This window comes from Nyctereutes procyonoides, unplaced genomic scaffold (assembly GCF_905146905.1).
Source record: "Nyctereutes procyonoides isolate TBG_1078 unplaced genomic scaffold, NYPRO_anot_genome, whole genome shotgun sequence".
Lineage (NCBI taxonomy): Eukaryota > Metazoa > Chordata > Mammalia > Carnivora > Canidae > Nyctereutes > Nyctereutes procyonoides.
Window position 1 is genome coordinate 18,328,564 of NW_026575046.1, and position 19,557 is coordinate 18,348,120.

At 34.4% G+C, this 19,557-nt stretch overlaps 1 protein-coding gene across 2 annotated transcripts in view; it reads right to left on the bottom strand.

Annotated features, from left to right (window-relative positions):
- Nucleotides 1-19,557, bottom strand: part of FYB1 (FYN binding protein 1) — a 148,312-nt gene that overhangs the window by 13,922 nt on the left and 114,833 nt on the right. The window contains exons 5-16 of one of the 2 annotated variants that reach the window (XM_055324798.1): nucleotides 18,824-18,843; nucleotides 18,347-18,381; nucleotides 17,246-17,366; nucleotides 14,158-14,317; nucleotides 13,514-13,658; nucleotides 9,993-10,015; nucleotides 8,891-8,960; nucleotides 7,818-7,955; nucleotides 6,348-6,373; nucleotides 4,254-4,320; nucleotides 1,677-1,767; nucleotides 342-504 (exon numbers count right to left, since the gene is read on the bottom strand). In XM_055324798.1, the coding sequence (XP_055180773.1) occupies nucleotides 342-504; nucleotides 1,677-1,767; nucleotides 4,254-4,320; nucleotides 6,348-6,373; nucleotides 7,818-7,955; nucleotides 8,891-8,960; nucleotides 9,993-10,015; nucleotides 13,514-13,658; nucleotides 14,158-14,317; nucleotides 17,246-17,366; nucleotides 18,347-18,381; nucleotides 18,824-18,843 (1,059 nt within the window). The remainder of the gene's footprint in view (nucleotides 1-341; nucleotides 505-1,676; nucleotides 1,768-4,253; nucleotides 4,321-6,347; nucleotides 6,374-7,817; nucleotides 7,956-8,890; nucleotides 8,961-9,992; nucleotides 10,016-13,513; nucleotides 13,659-14,157; nucleotides 14,318-17,245; nucleotides 17,367-18,346; nucleotides 18,382-18,823; nucleotides 18,844-19,557) is intronic. The other variant, XM_055324799.1, reaches the window with a different exon arrangement.

Here is a 19,557-nt window from a genome sequence, read left to right on the forward strand (position 1 = left end):
GAACTCATAACTTAGCAAGTCAAGGGTGAGTCCAGGAAACTGTGATTTTAATACACAAAGGGTTTTCTGATCCTGGTGGTCTGTGGGACCACATTTTGAGAAGTACTAATTTGGCATTACTTTGGCACCACAGTGCCAAAAATAGCAGGTTTTTAAGTGAAAAAGGATTAAAATACAATACATTGATTTCAGCACAGCACTATCTCTAGTTTCTTAATGTATGTTCCACAATTCATAAAACATAGACAAAACAAAGATAATAAAACAAGAGCGATCAGGAACATGCATCTGATTATTAAATCCCAGAGTGCCATAGCAGCGAAGAGTAAGCAGTGACTTACATTTTCCTTCTTCATTTCTGCAGAGAACTTTTGTATCATCAGTGCTTTGTATAACTTCAAGAGATTCACCAGGCTTCACCTGTAGATCTCTGGTCCCCCATTTTTTGGAGGTTAAGGCGGGTGCTACTTTGGTGGAATACAGGACTCTAATTTCACCATCATACTGGAAAAATAAAGAAAAACATTTAATTTATTGATTGATGTGATTATTAAAGTAATCCATCTATTGACAGGTTTATTAAGAAAGCCTTTGCTAAATAAACAGTTCCTTGTTTTCAAAAAAATAATGTAAAAATATTAAGGAATAATTTTTGAGGGAAAACCACTCATAATCTCACCAACCTAATATAATCACGATTTTAAAAATTAAAAACATTTTAAAAATTTAAGGCGTACATGTGTTGATTTGATATAGATTACAAAATGACAACCATTGTGGCTTTAGCTAACACTTCTATCACTTTACATAATTACCATTTCTTTTTTTGTGGTGAGAACATTTAAGATTTACTCTCTTCACAACTTTCAAGTATATAATGCAGTATTGCTAACTATAATGACCATGTTGTACAGTAGATCCCTGAAACTTATTCATATTATAACTGAAAGTTTGTACCCTTTGACCAATGTCTCCTCCACGTCCTACCCCAGGCTCTGGTAACTATCATTTTACTTTGTTTCTGCGAGTTTGGCTTTTTAAGATTCCACGTATAAATGATTATTATAGGATATTTGTCTTTCTCTATTTGACTTATTTCACTTAGCATAATGCCCTTAGGGGCCATACATGTTGTCACAAGTGGCAAGATTTCCTTCTTTTTTCATGGCTGAATAATATTCCAGGGTATGTATATGTATGTGTGTTTATATAAGAATCTTTTTAAAAAGATTTTTATTTTATTTATTTATTTATGAGAGACACACAGAGAGAGGCAGAAGGCTCTGTGCAGGGAGCCTGATGTAGGACTCGATCTTGGGACCGGGATCATGCCCTGAGCCGAATGCAGATGCTCAACTGCTGAGCGACCCAGGTGTCCCAAGAATCTTTTTTTTTTTGTCCATTCTACTTCTAGATTATCTTATTAAAGTTCAAAGAATGGCTAAATCTAAATTATTATTACAGTATATATATTGTGCATGTATGAGATTTTGCTTGATTTGTTAAAGGAATACATTCAAATGTAAGGACATTTTTATAGAAAATAAAGCAGTTACAATGGATAACTGACGTTGACAATTCTGCTTTTAATACCTGCAGTTTGGTATTTAAAAATCATTGTTTTTTTTTCCCCCACTAGTGCTTTGAACTTTGTCTGATAATTAAATATGACATACTTTAAACTTTTTCCTGAAGTCTTTCTCTTCTTTTTCTTGCTTTTTTAGCTTCTTAAGGTCTTTTTCTTCCGTCTTAGCCTTGGCTCCTTGACTAAGATGGTAGAACATATAAAACAGCGTTTAGTTTGGTATAAAAAGAACAGTGTGCAATAGAGACTCCATAACATTACATTTTTGTCAAATTTTGTTTTTAATTAATTCCTTTTCTTACAAATCTAGTACTTTCACTGTAATAAGTGGTAATATCTCATAACACAGAAATGATTCTTTAAAGAATACAGATTATGAGTAAAATGGAAGGAAGGGATTACCTATTACGGTGAACCATATACAATTATTGAGGTTTAGTGTAAATATGGTTATGTAACAGAGGTTTCATATAATTCAACCTATCTATTGTCAAAATCCCTATATTTTTCAAACCTTCCTGGATAATTAACTGGTTTGGCCAATACCATAGAAAAGGCTTTTTGAAAAAGAACATTTTTTTAAATTGATTTTTATGTCTTGAAAAGTTTATCTATATGTCAGGTTTTCATATCAGCTTAAAATAGAGCCAGGATAGCATCTCAGAGACCAAGTAGACTAAAGCTAATCGTCATAATAATAAGGCAAAGATAGTGATTCTTCAGCCTGGCCACATACAGAATCACCTGGGAAGTTTTTAAAAAATACCAATGCCTTTGTCTTATTCCTAGACATTCTAATTAAATTAAATACATTCTAATTAATTAGACTGAGTGGGGTCTAGATACTGACATATATTGTAAAGCTCTCCAGGTAATACTAATTTGCAACCAAGGTTGAAGAACACTTGCTAATGTTGAATGTGGATGTTAGGAAAAGGCCAGAAATCTCTGAAGGAGGAAATTTTAAAAATCAGAAGTTTTGTGAATAATGAAAGATTCTCAATGCTGATATTAATTTTTATAGAGACCACCTAAAATAAAGTTTTGTTTGTAACTGATTTGTTTACAATGTTTAATTCTTCAGTTTTGAATCTTAGAATGCAGTTCATTTACCGTGAAATGTATTAGCACATTGTCCTGCCTTGGGTTCCGCATCTTTCCTCAGTATCTCCTATATTACAGTGCTCTGGGCAGTAGAGGAATTACTATCTTAAATTAGCCGTTTGGAACTACAAGGATATACATGTTAAAAATGGCCCATGAGCTCTCTTTAAAGTAATCTATTGAAATTCAGTTTTAGTTAAAAATAGAATACTATGGGAAAGAACATAAAATAGTCTTAAACTCTGAAAATAAGCAGCAGTAAAGAAAACGGTGCATATCACATAAAGTTTAATCAGCTGGGGTTTATTTTACTTGAAGAAAAGGTCCAGTGTGTACCTGGGTTCCTAGAGAGCTATTTAATGGAATGTGGTGACATTTTTACAGTACTACAAAGCCGAAAAATGCATTAAAAAATGTCAGGGATAGAAGTCACTTCTCAATGGTGAGGAATTTTCAAACCTAACATATTACTAAAGAAGATTAGATTTTCCTTTCAGATAAAAGGAAAATGATTCTCTTTTCATCTTTCTTGTTTGTTGTGCCTATCGAACTTGATCTTCACAAAGAAATGATAGCATATTCTCCCTTCAGTGTCTTTGATCTTGATACTTTCTTCTGTTCAGTAAAATTAACAGTGTTGGTAAAAAAAAATAAAAATACTAAATAAATAAGTACTCATGCCTTTTTGCTGTACAGCATGGAAGACACTGCGTATTCTCTCCCATTTATGTCACTTTCGTCCTTCAACTAATCAAGTCCAAGATCCTTTTATTCACCTTTTTTCCTAAGAAAGCTATAGAGGTGTTCTTACACAGTATGTATTAGCTCATCTCACATGTTCATTGGAATATAAAAAAGCATCTTACCAGGTTATTTTCTACTTCAAAAGAGGCTTCAAAAAGTACTCCTTTGTACTAACTGATCTTAATAGATTTTCATACAGTTTTAACCTAAAGTTAAATTGAAACCTTAGGTGACCTGAAGAATGTCACTATTCACCCTCAATGTTTTCTTTTTTAAATTTGAATGGAACCTTTAAGAATCTGATGCTTTTGTGAAAAAGAGACATAATAAAGTCCTTTTTAAAACACAAATCATCTTTTTTTTCATAAAGGAAAAAAATCTTGTGGAGGACACAAGAGATTTGAAGAAGGTGGGTGAAAGGTGAGATATAAACTAAGAAGTGCATTCAAGACAAAAAAAAGCTTTTGGGAAAAGGGTAAAAATAAAGGGAGGAGATGAATCAGTGAGATCAGTTGTGATCAGGCTCTCAAATATTTTCTCAGTGACTGAGTATATGAATGAATAAAGAATGTAGACATCAGTGAGTCACAGGGCAGAGAATAATCAGGGGACCAGGAGCAGAACACCCAGGAGAGGGGGAGAAGTGGGGGGACCAGGGCTCTTCCCCATAAACCTAGAAGACACTTTAGAGCTGGGATCAGAGAGAGGACAGAGCAAATGGGATCAAACACAGTGGATACAAACACTACTGGTCTTTTATTCTAGTAGAATTTTCTGGATCAGTTAGATTCTCATCTCACAATGAGAACATTTTAATTACCTCAGCTCTGCTGGTGGAGCAGGGAAATCAGAGGCATCCACATCATCATAAACTTCATCTCCCACATCTAACAAAAGGCAAAATATCAAATGTTGAAACACTTTTAGTTTGAATTTTGATATGAGCATTCGATGATGTTTTTAATATAAAGATTGTTTTGAGGACAACAAAGTAAGTTTTCCTGGGATCTCTGTATATTTCTCCCAAAAGCATTGTCTATTCCTTGAAGGGGAGAGATTTTTTCTCTCCCTGGATGCTTCTGCTAAATTTCCCTCAAGAAAAGCCAGTGACATAATTGTAACTAGCATTATCAGGATAAACCCCTCAAATAGTGATTAAGATTATTTGAAGATCAACATATGTGATGAATGTCAGGTTTAGTAGACAGCTGACAAACAAATCAACATTACTGGCCATTGGCAATAGGCAATAGAGATCAAAATCAAGAGTCTTAGGGGTTTTGGGAGGGTATGGTAATATATATTATTTTATTTATATGTCTATATTTGTGTCTGTCTATGTTTGTCTGCCTCTATCTATCTATCTATCTATCTATCTATCTATCTACTTACCTACCTATCAATCACTCAATCACTCACTGATCTGTCCTTCATTAGCTTTTAACTTGTAGTAATATTAGGTGTGATACCACCTTAAAGTGGACAGAATATTTCTATTAATAAGGCATGTCTGGTACCAGCAGGTATTGAGAACCAGTGTTGGTAGAAAAACGGCTGTGCCCTTAACAGGTTCAATGGATTTTCCAATCCATGGATACTTTTCTTCCATCTAGACCTCTTGTTAATAAAATCAGGAGGATTGCTTCCTCTGTGCACCTACTAAGTTGCACACAGCAAATTAAGCTGAAGAGATGAGTTGAAGAGAGTACAAATGTTTTAAGGAATGATTATCATAGAAAGTTTAAATGCTCTGTGCTAGTGGCAAGGATTTAATTTCAAGAACTCTCTATACAGCATATGGATAGACTACATACATATGCCTACACATATATGCATATGTGCATGTATATACGTACATATGTATGTACTCTATACATATATTTAACATACACACTTGTCTGTGTGTGAGCATTCTCTCCCCACTCAGGGAATTAATTTCACAACTATGTGAAGAACTAATAATTAATATATAAAAATATGACAGATTATTGGTTTCAAGAATGGGAAAAATTACTATTCCATACACTTGCACTTAGAACACACTTGAGAACAAAAGAAAATTAAGACAAAAAACCATTTTTTTACTTAACTGATCACGTTTGCTTCACTTTATACCTACCCTTTGTGGAGCTAAGTTTCTTGAATACTTTTTGAAAATTATAGATTAAGATATAAACTCATCATCAGTTATCGATCAATTTGAATTAGTGTCTTATTTTTTTTTTTCAAACTGATAACTGAAAATGAGGTCAGATAAGGAGTCTGGAAGAATAGGTTATCTGTGTGTTTAGTTTTCTCTTTCAATTTATTTATAAATTCGTATCAACTTTTTGAAAGCCCCTGAATATTCTTGTGAGATTTCATTTTGTTCAAAGTCAATTTAAGAAGAATCTTTTAAAGGTCTGTCTCAGCAGGGATAAGAAAAAATAAGCTGATCAAAATTGTACGAAGAAGAAACTGTTTTACATTTAGCAGTGGAAAAATTTCCCAATACAATGTAATTTAGACATTTAAAAAAAATCAAAGAAATTTAGATTTAGAAGGGCCTTGGTGTCATATAACCTGGTACATTTTTAGAAATCATTATGCAGAAGCCCAGTATAGCAGGGTCGACTGAATTGGGGTAGAGGAGACATGAGAAATCTTGGTGTCCATCCCTGCCTACCTGTTGTTTTCTCCATAGTGACCCCTATGGTGGTTTAAAACCATCAATATTAAAAATTTTCCTCTTCCCACTCTTTAAGTGTTGAGAAACTGCCCCCCGGCCCCAGGAGCAGTTGCTTGACAATTACATGAGTTATTATATCCAGAGCCAGGACTTTAATCTAGAAACCATGACTATATCCAATGCTTTCCCACTATCTCATCTGCAAGAAATGAGATATAAAATATATAATTAGCTTTTATTACTTACCCAATTGTTTAGGAGGAGAAGGGAAACTGGAAAGAAAATGAGAACACATTTATAATCAGACCAATATAAACGAGAAATTGAGACCTTTTATTTAGGGGAGGCATGAACAAGTAATAGCCCAGAGGCTTCAGACTGCTAATTAATCTATTTGATGGTCATTCCTTTCTCATCTCCATTTCTCCACTGAGTCTCAGCTCCTTTCCATCAATTTTCAATTTTGCAAGACTTTTTTTTTTTTAATTCCAATGGTGGCCAAAAAAGTCAAAAGTCAAGGCATCCAGTGGTTTATTTTGCCCATAGCCATCTATTTTTGAGGTTCTTCCAAATATTTTCGATTTGTTCTATGAAGTTTGGGCATTTTACCACATCAGAGTAAATTAAATGGACTCAATGTTTTGGAGTCATTGTGGCATAGCTCAGGTCAAAACTTTTTATTTGACTTAAAGAGTAGAAATGAACAAAGGTCATAGGATTCTTTCTATGACCATGTTTTCCCAAACAGGAGAATGGTGAATAAGAGAGGAATATCCACTGGAGCCACAGAGGAAGAGCTTATTAATCTGAAATCAGCACTGGGTGGCATTTAGTTGCAACAGAAAAAGGGCTTTGCTTTTATAACTTTCTGAACTTTAAACACACACACAAACACACATCACTAGAAGAATGGTGCACAGTTATACTAAGGTGTGAAAGGTCATTAGTTCAAATGACTGAATCAAAATTAGGAGGTGTGCAATTGGAGCAAGAAAAATAATCTCTGCCTTTATTTCTAAGTAAGGTCATCATTTGAATAATGCTGTATCAAGAGAGGATTTGTTAAAATCAAAGAGGATTTGTTAAGTTTACTTACAATTTTGAGTGTCCTGTTTACTAGGTGTTGATTTTAGGTCTCACAGAAGAGTTTAAAATAGAATTCTATGTGGAATTAACATTTTATAAAGACTTTAGTGAAGTATGGAGAATCTGTTGAGCTACCGAGACGTTGAATATTTATTTAGAGAAAAGAAATTCCAAATTTTGTCCTTTACTTCCGGCAAATTAATTTTTAAAAGAGGATGTCTATTTTGAAGGGTAGTCACTATCAAATATTATATAATATAATGTGGCCTTGGCATTGTGAGCTTTTAGATATGATGCTACATTTTAAAAAAAAGTTCTACTAAACGCAGTATGTATGAGTATGTGAGGGTGTGTGTTTGTGCATTTGTGTGTGTTATCTGCATGTTTGTAGGGAAGGCAAAATATATCTTTAAACCATATGATAATTTTTGAATACTTTGTGCTCCTCTTACATAAATGCGTGAGTGTAAGGGTGACATAGTAAATAAGGCTAAAATGACTAATGGAAAATAACATCGAATGACTTAAGCCTGTCAGAATTTGGTTATTGGTTATAAAATATTAGTAGCATTTGATTAAATTAATATTAGTGTAGTTATTGTGCGCTGGATTTGGTTGGTTGACTCTTACGATGAACCTTCATTATTGTCTGACTCAGAGACTTTAGGTTTCTCTCGTATACTTTTCTTTCTGTCATCTTTTCCCTTTAACATCTTCAAAATCCCCCAGGACCACGAATTACTCTTCTCTTCAACCTGTAGTGTGGAGCTTAGGAGCATGCAGGTATTGATCAGAATGGAATCATCAATGGAATGTGAAGACGTTGGGTGGACATTCAGATTTTTTATAATTATACTGCATTGATCATTCAGGCAGTAAGTTACTCATTGTAGTCATCAAGATGATGCTTTTAAGTTTATTGGCCACGGTCTTTGAATATTGCTGCTACTAGTAGGTAAGTTATTTTTTTCTATTTAGTGAAATATATCTTGGTTTTAAAACAGCAAGCTAAATCAAAATTAAGTTTTAAGTGTCAATTTTGCATTATTTTATGTTTAAAATTAAGTGAAAATCTTTGTTTTAAAATATGCCATTATAAAAGTTTAAACACTTAGAGAATTAACACTGTTTTTTAATTTTTATTTTTTAATTTAAATTAAATTAATGAACATATAGTGTATTATTAGTTTCAGAGGTAGAGTTCACTGATTCATCAGTTGTACATAATACCCAGTGTTCATTATATCATGTGATCTCCTTTATGCCTGTCACCCAGTTACCCCATCCCCCTCAATACTAGTTTTGCCACAAATAGCATATGGTTTCATTTTATTTGGATTGCCTATAACTATGGTTATTATCCAGAGGATAGCCATGCAACTGATAAACTCTCCAGAGATTATAGATTGATAAAAAAATGATTGTGAAAAGTTTGAAAAAAAAATCTACAACACTGATAATTCTTTTTTATTTCATTTCTTTTGAAAAAGTTGTTGAGGTTCTTCCAAATAATATGCCACTTCACTTGAAGTGTGGTGCAATTATACTTTCTGACTTACATCTGCTATTAAGTAAACATTCAAACTATTATTCGTGTGGTAATAAGGAGCACTATTTTTTGTTTTTTTATTCAAACCAGAAATCGACACTAAATTTCAGTAGGCAAAAAATTTTCAAGAAAGCAGTTCACTGATTATTCTTACCCATCATCAGCATCTTCTTCTTCAATCCCATCATAAATATCATCATCTGGGGGAGGAGGTGGGAACATCCCTTCATTTGGATGGTGGGGGAGAGAAACTTCTGTTAATTTTATAATTTGGTCATGTAATAGTCACTCAAAATTTGATAATAAATCTGCCTTATTTAAACTGCAGAAAACATCCCTGTTCCTTATTAACCATTTAATTAAAGAATAACTTTATTTTCCCACTCTTACATAGATATTAGGTAAATTGTTTTGTTGATTATTTTTAAAGGAATTCTTAGAGGTGAAATTTGAATATTGAATATGAAGGATGATAAAGGGTACTGTGCAGTGGGGAGAATAAATCTGAGAAAAAATAAAACAGTTGAAGATAGAGTTAAAATACTGTGGAAAAGAGGAGGGAGGAGGTGATAAGAAAAATTTAATTAATAGTGAGGGGACATTCAGAAAAAGAGAATGATCAAGATATAAGTGAAGAAAAACAGAATTCAAGGTGAATTTGTGAATTTTGGTGGTAGCTCTGATTCATTTAATCAAAGTGATATTTTAGGAGTTAAAAACCCTTTGCTGTAAATCCCCAGGAACCTTGCTATTTGACAAATATTTATTTATGAAATGTTTATTGAGTACCTCCTCCATGCAGAAATGTGTACAAAGAACTTATAATCTGACTTTTAGGATGAGAATTTTAGCACTTCAAGGTATTAGTAAAATACCTTTATTTTGGTGATGAGGATATGAGGAGTTTTTAGCAGTCATAGTTAAGGTAACCATATAAGTTATCATCCAAATAAGGATACTTCTCAAAGTGAAGGGGGATACTATTAATAATTGTGCTCAGACAATTGGCATAAATCAAGACTGCCCTGGGCACACTGGAAATAGAGTCACCCTATAACCCATAACAAACTTGGAGGAAAGAAGTGACTTGTTTAGGGTCACTCAGTGGTCAGGACTGCAATCTAGGTCATTAGCTCCTAATCCAGTGGTACCACATTAAGATCCTCCTCATTATGTGCAAACAAAAGCATCTTGTTATTAATATAGACAAAATGGTGAAGACATAATGAAATTGCTGATAAAAGTGTGTGGCTTACCTCCACTTCCACTCTGACTGTGGCTAGGAAAAAAATAAACAAATTAAATGAGCTTATGAATTATGTAGCTAATGGGAAGGAATTGCCTATATTGAACAGTTATGTAAAAGAGAAATAACACTGCAGTTAAAAGTTATCAGGATGTTGTATGTAAAGAGGAAGAAACATTGTTCCTTATCATAATAGAAACAAGGCAAAAACCAAACCAAAACAAACTAATAAGAACCAAGTGAACGTTAGTACTACATAAAGTCTTCAAAGCAATGTTACTGTTTGTTTCTAACATTTCCCGTGAGGTAGTTTTCAGGTTATACATTATTATATCATTCTGTAGATAGATTTATGAAAAACAACCAACCAACCAACAGTATTGTTCCAGGAGTCATAAAGAACCATTATTGCAATTAAATTCAATTCTCTTTTAATATGTTATACCCACAACATTTTAATCTTAGTCTAGTAGCAATATAAACTTTTTTTAAAGGGAGGGTTTCTAAAAACTTGGAATCTTATGAAATCTTACTCTCTTTTTAAAAACAAAGATTATTTATTTGAGAGACTGCACATGCACATGTGCAAATGGGAGGAGGGGCAGAGAGAAAGAGGGGGATAGAATCTTAGGCAGGCTCCACACCCAGCACAGAGCCTGACTCGGGGCTCAATCTCATGACCCTGAGATCATGATCAGAGCTGAAATCAAGAGCTGGGTGCTTAACCGACTAAGCCAACCAGGTACCCCGAAATTTTATTATTATTGTAAATAGTGTGGCCCTGAATTTTCTAAATCCATATTGTCTGTATTTCATATTTATTTCTCTAACATTCTGTGTTTTCCCTGTTTTATAATCATCTGTTTTCTTGCCTGTGTCTCCCACTAAAATGTGAGTTCTGCTACAGCACAAGAAGAGTAGATTGTGAGAACTGGGAAAATCTCAGAGGACTGGCTTAATCCCCTCATTTTGTAGAAAGGAAACTGAGGCTCTGGAAAATGAAGTGACCTGACCAAACCCACTTTTAATGAACAGAAGAGCTGACATAAGAACCTCGGCATCCTCCCTTCCTCCATAATGTTTTGTCTACACCTCGCTGCACCCTCTGTAACCAGCATTTTTGTACTTTGGATAATCTGCCAGCAACAGATATCAGGCTAATATTATAACCATGCAGTATTAATTATACACTTGTATCTGATTCCTCAACCTTAAAGTCAGAATAAAAGAAATGTTCTAACACAGGTCTATGGTTAATTTAGGGAAAAAAAATACCACCATACTCTAGTTAATGAAACTTTGTAGAAAAACACGCTATAAATGTCCTAATGTGTAAATAAGGAATTGATTTTTGATGAAGTTTAAGTATATTCTCCACTTGCTTCCATACTGTTTTCACATTCATTTTGTCTGACACTTCCCTTTGAGCGTGAAGCAAGCAGTTAGAATTATGTGAAAAATTGCAATTTTGGTTGGCTGCCACTCCTGGCAAATACATTTCATCTTGGAGACTCTTATAACAATTCCCAACGAACAGAGTCTTAATAATCAGGAGCAAAGCTGCCACACATTATTTTATTTTTAGAGCAATTCTTTAGCTTCCTAAAATGGTCCATTTGGCATTTACAGGATGAAGTGGAAGGAGAGAAGCATGCTGGAAAAGAGAAAGGAAAGAAAGGAGGGAAGGAGAGATGCAAAGAAGTTTGGGGAGCGGAGAAGCAAGTTTGCTATGTGATGAAGTATTTGCATGTATAATTTCCTTTTCCTCAGTGTCTCATATTTATCACAGAAATAGCTTCAGTTGAGAAAAAAAGGAGAAGGATAGCTGTCAGAATCTGTGCTTTTAAGCATCCTGTCTGCTCACAGAATTTGAAGTGCACAGTCAGTCCCTCTACCCCAGAGGAATCCGGAAAGAGCAGGTGAAGCAGGCAACGACCCAAGGAGGCATCTGGAGAAGGGGAAGAAGAGGATGGTGCTTTCTCCTACTCTCGCCAGGGCAAGCTGCCGGCTGTACTCAGCATCTTTCCTTGTTCTACTAAGGACAAAGCCTGTTCTGTTGTGAGCTCTCTGCCGGCAGCAGCTGTAGCTTCAAAAAAAAAAACCCCCAAAACAAAAAACAAAACTTGTGTTTTCATTTTCTCTTCTTTCATTTTCTTATTAAATATGCATAAGGGTGACATAGATGCTAGTCAGTATTGTGGTGCTATATTTGTTTAAGATATTGAGCCTTAAAACCATATACTTCCTCCAACTCCATTTCATTAAATAGACTCTTTTTCTGCTACATGCTTACTAATTAGAGCCTGTCCTCTAGAGTAGCAGTATCTATGGACTCCATACAATGGAAAAGGCAATAGTATTAGTTTGGGGGAAATAGTTGCCTATTATGATTAAATAATTCTTCATTTTAAGAATGTCACTCCTTTTCATGGATTTGTTATTTTTTCTTCAGTGTCTGCATCATAAATATGTATTTATTAATATTGCTGTTCTTTAATCTCAAAATAAGAGAAAACATTTTTAAAATAAATAAAATATAAAACATAAAGCATATACACTGAAAATAGGCAGGATGACATACTCATATACAGAAAATTCTGTAAATCTCAGAATATGGCCTTTTAAAACTTTGACCTAAAAAATGGCATTTATAGACTCCCAAACTAGGTCAGAGTGTTTCTGATTACTAAAGCCAATTTATGTTCTGTAAACTTTAGTGCATACATTGCATATTTTGATATATATTGCATAATTTATGGCATATTTATTAAATTTATCATAAATAATGCAACATATATCAAAAATGACAAGAAGGCACTGCAGCCTGTTAAGAAAGACAAACCTGCCAGAAAGCAACACAGCGAGTTTAACCGGTGACACAAAGTGAACAACTACAGGAGGAAACTGAATTCTTCATAGATTTTATAAGTATATTAATAAGTATATTACTATTTTGATCATTTTATGTTTTAAAAATATTTGATAATTGAAGCAATTTTTTTCTTTGCAATTTGAGTTATAAAGAATGCAGACTCACTTTGACCCAAGTGAGGATCTAGCACAGATTTTATGTTTCGAGATCATAGTGGATGTTTCCCAATTCTACAAAACGGGCACAAAAAACCAAGAATTCCTAACATCCTCTTCTTCCTTCAACTTGAAGGGGTTATGGCTTTACCCAGAAAGGGAGATAATGGAGGAAGGAAGGAATGAAAGGAGAAGGAAAATAGAAAAGCAGGAAGGACAAAGATGAGACAGAGAATTTTATATCTCATGCTCCATATTTTGCAAAATCATATTTAATTTAGGCATAGCCCTAAGATCAAATCAGAATGAATATTACAAAACAGCAAAATAAAAGACTAGGTTTCAAATGACCTGGCACCGACTTTGGAGTATCTGTAATTGTAATGGTAATTTAGTGATAGTGAGCAGTAGGAAATAGGGAGAGTAAAATTCTAGGGTCTTACAACACATAATCTCTGACAAGAGGACAGTCTGATCTGTTTTACAATCTGTATTTGGACATACCTGCTAACATCATCCTGCTCTGCAACATCATCATACACCTCCTGGTCATCTTCAAGAGCTCTTGATGCAAGAGCACCCAGAGAAGTTTTCTTCACTTTCAGAGAATCATAGTCAATCTCGACAGCAGTCGTTCTAATATAGCCATCTGCCAAAAGGAGGAAGGACTTATGTTCAGGTAACTGTAGTTTCGGTATCTCCAAGTTGTAAATAAAATATTAATTGCAATTTGTTCTTTATAATTTCCCTTCATTTCTTTGTGTGTGTTTCTGGTTTATAGACTTCCGATGTAGACACGTTTGACTGGACTTTGTCAAAGTCTTAGGCCGTTGTGGTTTGTGGTAAGCCTAGAGCCTATTTTAAAGATTCCAAAGTGACTCATGTGAATCATTTTTTTTTCCCCTTTTAGAATCAATGAGGAACCTCATGCTCCTTGTTCCTCCCTGGAATAATATAAATATCTACATGGTTCCCTACTAAGAGAATAATGCAGATGAGGTGAAGATGGAGCTGTCCCTGTCATCTTAAATTTTCTTTTTTTTTGTCCACCCTGTAAAATACTCTTCCTAACTTAAGAGAATTTGCATATTTAATATTGTCTTGAAAAAAACCAACACTTTGAAGTCAGAGGAAAAATTTGCACGCACATGACCCCCTTGCTGTCCTGCCCAGCCATTTTCCTTCAGGGTTATCTGTGATGCGGATTATTTCAATTTGCTCTCCTTGCTTGAAGCTCAGTTCATTCTTCCCTCCTTTGACATCACAGCAAGCTTTTGCCTGATGGATGACTTCAATAGGGCCCGTTAGCTGCAAAGAGAGGGAACAATCACAACAGGCTTTCTTACTATTCAGAAAATCTCTTAGGAATGGAGTTTTGAAAGACAGTACGTCCATGACTAGCCAACCAGTCGATTTACCACATACTAGAAACTGACGGTGAATGTCATTCCTGATGAATGTTCTCCTAAGAGGGATGAGGGGAAAATCACAGAGGTGAGGCAGGGCCAGCAACGAACAGGTAAGCATGTGCTTGGGGCCCGAGAGAGTAGCGATGATCTGTTGACCTTAGAAGCCTGTGAAAGGCTTGTAGGGAAATCCACTAATACCTGAACATCACTTATGTACAACAACACATGCTGGGTGCTATGGTTTTTATGGGATATGCTGGTGGTCTGCTTGGTAGATGGAGGTTTTTTTCCCCATCTTTGCATTGTGTGGTTATTCTGATGGTTCTTTTCAGGCTTCAAACAGCAAAGGGAAGGGAAGGTGGTGATGGTGGGTTGTACTTGTGGGAAAATCATTTTCTTTCTCCCCCCCCCCCAAATTTGTGGTGTTGTCTTTCTATAAACCTAGACATTACCCGCTATAAACAGATACCATTTTACAAATAGCCTTGTAAATAAAAAAATAGCAAACAAACGTTATGTGAGGTTTTGAAAATTAATATCCTGGACAGTGTAGTGGTTTCATGACAGCAGGAGAATACAGTACTCCCTCCTTTGTGGTTATGTCTTCCGGGATTTCAGCTACCCTGTGGTCAACTGTGGTCTAGAAACAGATGATTCTCCTTCTGATCTATTGTCAGATCAATAGTAGCTTAATACTGTGTTGCAATGCCTAAGCCATTCACCTCATTTCATCTCATCGTGCAGGAACGTTATCATCTCATGTCATCATAAGACAGGTGAGTGCGGTACAATAAACTATTTTGAGAGCAACAGACCACTTGCGGTAACTTTTACTATGATATAGCGTTACAATTGTTCTACTTCATTATTAGTTATTGTTAGTCTCTTATTGTGCCTAATTTATAAGTGAAACTTTATCCTAAGTATATATGCAGAGGAGGAAACAGAATATATAAGTATTCAGTACTATCCATGTTTTCAGGCATCCCCTGGGGGTCTGGGAATGTATCACCTGTGAGTAAGAGGAACTACTGTAATCTAGTTTAGAACATGAATCCTAAAGTCCTAACTTCCTAATCCTAAATTTGCATCTTTTTCAACACAATTTCTTGGATCTTTTGAAATGCAAATACGCGTTGTGATTTTTTTGAAGCAGTTCTGCTCGTCTTATTACATTCATGACGTCATGAATTGTGAGACCTATTATCAATTATGTACCACTAAGAGATAAACAGCTTATTTAAATTATACTATGCCAATGATATTAAGATGCAGCCGAATTTCAGAATTTTAAAATGTGAAATATTCTGTGTCTTAGAATTGATGAAATATGGTACTATTGTAATGGTTCTCACATTTATTTAATTTTTTTAATTTTAACATCTTTTAACATTTTTGTGGAAGGACTACAGCTTGTGAAGTCCTAGTCTTTACAAACTTTGAGTTCATACTTAGTGGTAAGATTTCCAAAAACTATTTTTTTCTTATTAAAAATGTTATTTGAATGAATGAGTGAAACAATTCAAAATTGCTTTCTCCAAAAGAAACACAAAATTATAAAGTCCCTTCATAAAAGTGTGTTATGAAGACTTTTATTTGAGAAATTAATTTTTCATATTTGCCACTTGAAAAATATGAACATAAAATGTCTTAATGGTCATTCTTAAATCTTATTTTACTTACATATAGTAAGCTTTTTGGAAATTTAATGAGAACCTTAGCAGATATAGTGCCTTACATACATTATTTTATTTAATTGCACAATAAACTTTCAGAAGAGGTATCATTTATTCTCACTTTAAAGAATAAGAACAACAACAACAACAGAAGAAGAAGAATCTGAGGTTTAGGGAAATTCAATAACATGCCCCTATCACATAACTCACACAGGCAGCTGGAATTTAAATCCACATCTGTCCAATTGACTCTAAGCTTTATGTTTTTTCCTGTACCATGCTGTTGAACCTTTGTTTTAATACAATAAGTGTACTGTGGAGTTAAACAGAAATCAAATTTTTATAAATCAAACTGTATATTAAATGTTTCAGTGGAATTAAATGTTTAAAGGAATCTTGACATGAATCCTTTTTGTAGTGAAGAATAGTTCTGTCATTCATATAATCACCTTCAATATAGCTAACACACCAGACCTGTGTCAGATGGGACATGTCATCAAAGATGGTGTAGCCAAGAGGGGATAGCCTGGCAGTATAGTGTTGGTGGTAGTAATAGGAGTCATACAATTAGAAATCAGAATTCAGAAAAAAGAGAGGTCAGAAGTCCAGGTGAAGAAAGAGTGATGAGAAAGAGTGGGTGTCAGAAATCAACGCATATAAGCTAAAAATATCGGCAAAAATGTAAGTCCTGTCTAGACACCAGTAGAGAGAGTAGTTCATAGCAACTTTACTCTGAGACAGGTCTGGTTCATCCATTTGTGTACGTTGTATGATTGTGATACATGCCACAGGGATATCTGTGTGTGTGGTCCGAGCTCATACTACAAGTAGGTTAATATCAAATGTGAAATAATGAGAGCCAAGCTGGGTGTGAGCAACTCATTCACTCAATCAATATAAAATTTCCTAGGTGCTCACTAATCATAAGCCACCATTTTTATTTGGATTTTATCATATTCCATTTTTACTGAAGGTATCTAAGGGAGTATATTGGACAAAATAATTACTGTTATAAAGGTAGTTGCTTTTTAAAGGAAATAACAATTAAGCAACTCTCCAACCATGCAAGTTTTCAAGAATGGTGCCCCTTTTGTGTGAAAGGTATAAAAAGAGATCATTCTTGTTTTACCCATCAGCAAGCAAGCTCTTACTTTAAATTTCTTCTTTATTTCTTGTTCTTTCTTTTCTCGCTCTTTCTGTTCTTTTTTCTCCAACTCTAATCTCTTCTTTTCCTCCTTTTCCCTTTTTTTCTCTCTTTCTTTGGATGCTTCTCTGTGGATAAAAATTGTTAGGTTGTTTTGGCCTTTGCAAGCACCAATGTGTTATAGCTCACACATCCAGAGGTTCCTACCTACCACAGAATACGGTGCCTGACAGTATTGATGAGGTTATAAAGCCAGGGGTTGTTGAAATTCCTGAGTGTGTGAGACTGCTCTTAAATCCCGTAGAAGGCATACAAATGAAGATACCTTCCCAAGGCTTTGCTTCCCCTCACAACCTGTGCTAGCAAGTGGAAGGCATGCTTATAAAGGCCCAATTCTTGCTGCATATCAGCATGAATACTAGTAATCTCTCTCTTTCTTTTTCTCTCTCTTTCATGTGCATGAACTCACAGGTACAGAGTATGCACATATGCATACATGCAAACCTTAGTTCAGAAATTTTAGTCCGAATTGGTTATATAAGAACCAAGTACAGAAAATTAATACATTTAAAGCAACAAAAGAAAAAATAAGGTAATATATTTATTTCTCCTTTCACTCAATTTCCAGAAATTTCTTAGTCCTGGCCTATCCCAGAAACCCATTTTAGAGCTATTTTTAACATCTTCCTGCTTTAGCAGGTTGAAACTTTGCCATCTGGTGCTGTGGTAAATTATTTCTCATAGCACCCTCATGAGGTGAAGTACTGCCTAGGTGGGGAAGTTGTAACATATAAATGAATTCATTTTCCCAAGGACACACTGAGCAAGATGTACAGATTCCTGGTTCAGTGATCCTCTGCCTGTGGTCTATCCAGCAGCTTCGGGTCCCTGGCCTCTCACAGAACATTTTTGAGAGGCCTCCATAAAAGTTTTAGACAAAGAGACTTTAGTCCTTTGTATTGAAATAAAGGTTATCATTGTGTGCTATTCACTGGAACAATAAAGCCTTTCCTCCCTAGGTATTGAATATCCATCCATTCTTCCTCATAGAAATCATACTATTCATTTTCAAGGGGAAAAAAATCATGGTAAAAAATATAATTCATACATGTCTTCATATGTTTCTCCTTCACTGTCTTGTTCCTGTCAAGAAAAACATTAATAATGATTAATTGTAATTATTCAAAAAGGGAACATACACATATTACATTGATCAACTACTTAGTAAAATAAGCATGAATTTAAATGTATGTAAATTTGTCTTATTTAAAATATTTTTTTTTTCTTTCAAGAGATAGACTGGAAAAGTAAGCACAAAAAGATCTTATTTTATTTTCTGCTATATAAGTCAGATGTGTAGCCAGACTTAAGTTTATGTTCAGTGCTACAAAATTACTGTGAGTCAGTGTAATAATTGATTAATGTCTCAAGCATTTTAGATGAAATATTATTATAAATGGGAAAATACCATTGTTACTCGTAACAGTTTTCATTTGTTGGCTTATGTCAATAGAATATGAATCACAGCAATTGTTAAGTATTTTAGTTAAGCTATATAATATCAAAAGGGGAAAAAAAAACTGACCTCATCTAGATTTCCAGGACCTAAAGGGTTTTAAAAAGAGAATAAAGTGTAATATAATTAAAAAGCACTTTAGTACAGAATTATTAGACATATTCAAAACAGTACATAATCTAACAGAACTTATGCTTTATCAAAGATATATAAGTACAAAATAGACTATGTAGCTTAGATATTTACTATGGCCTTTTCCATACTTGTAATTTAAGTGTAGAATCATTTCACTGGCTTTCATAAAATAATTCAAAAGCCAAAAAATAATGAAGACTTTTAATCTTCTTTATGAAAGGCATGCACATTCAGTTTTATGGGCTTATATAGAACACAGGTATTATAACATAGGTAAATCACAATTAGTTTGTACTTTTTGACTTATTTTCTCCCAAGGATTTGGATTCATGTATCAGGCAAATCAAGTTAATTAGTTTTTTTTTTTTAAAAAAAAGATACTTTACTGGGGCACCTGGGTGGCTCAGTTAGTAAAACAGCCAACTCTTGGTTTCAGCTCAGGTCATGATCTCAGGATCATGAGACTGAACCCAGCATTGGTTTCCAAGTGGGGTGTGGAGCCTGCTTAATTTTCTTTCTCCCTCTGCCCCTCCCCCCACTCATGCTCATGCTCTCTCAAAAAAAAAACTTTATTATTCAAGTGTTTAGTGATATCAATTAATTATTAGATATATGACATAATCTAGAGCAACAATAATAAAAAACAGTGTGGTGTTGGTTGTAGAAAC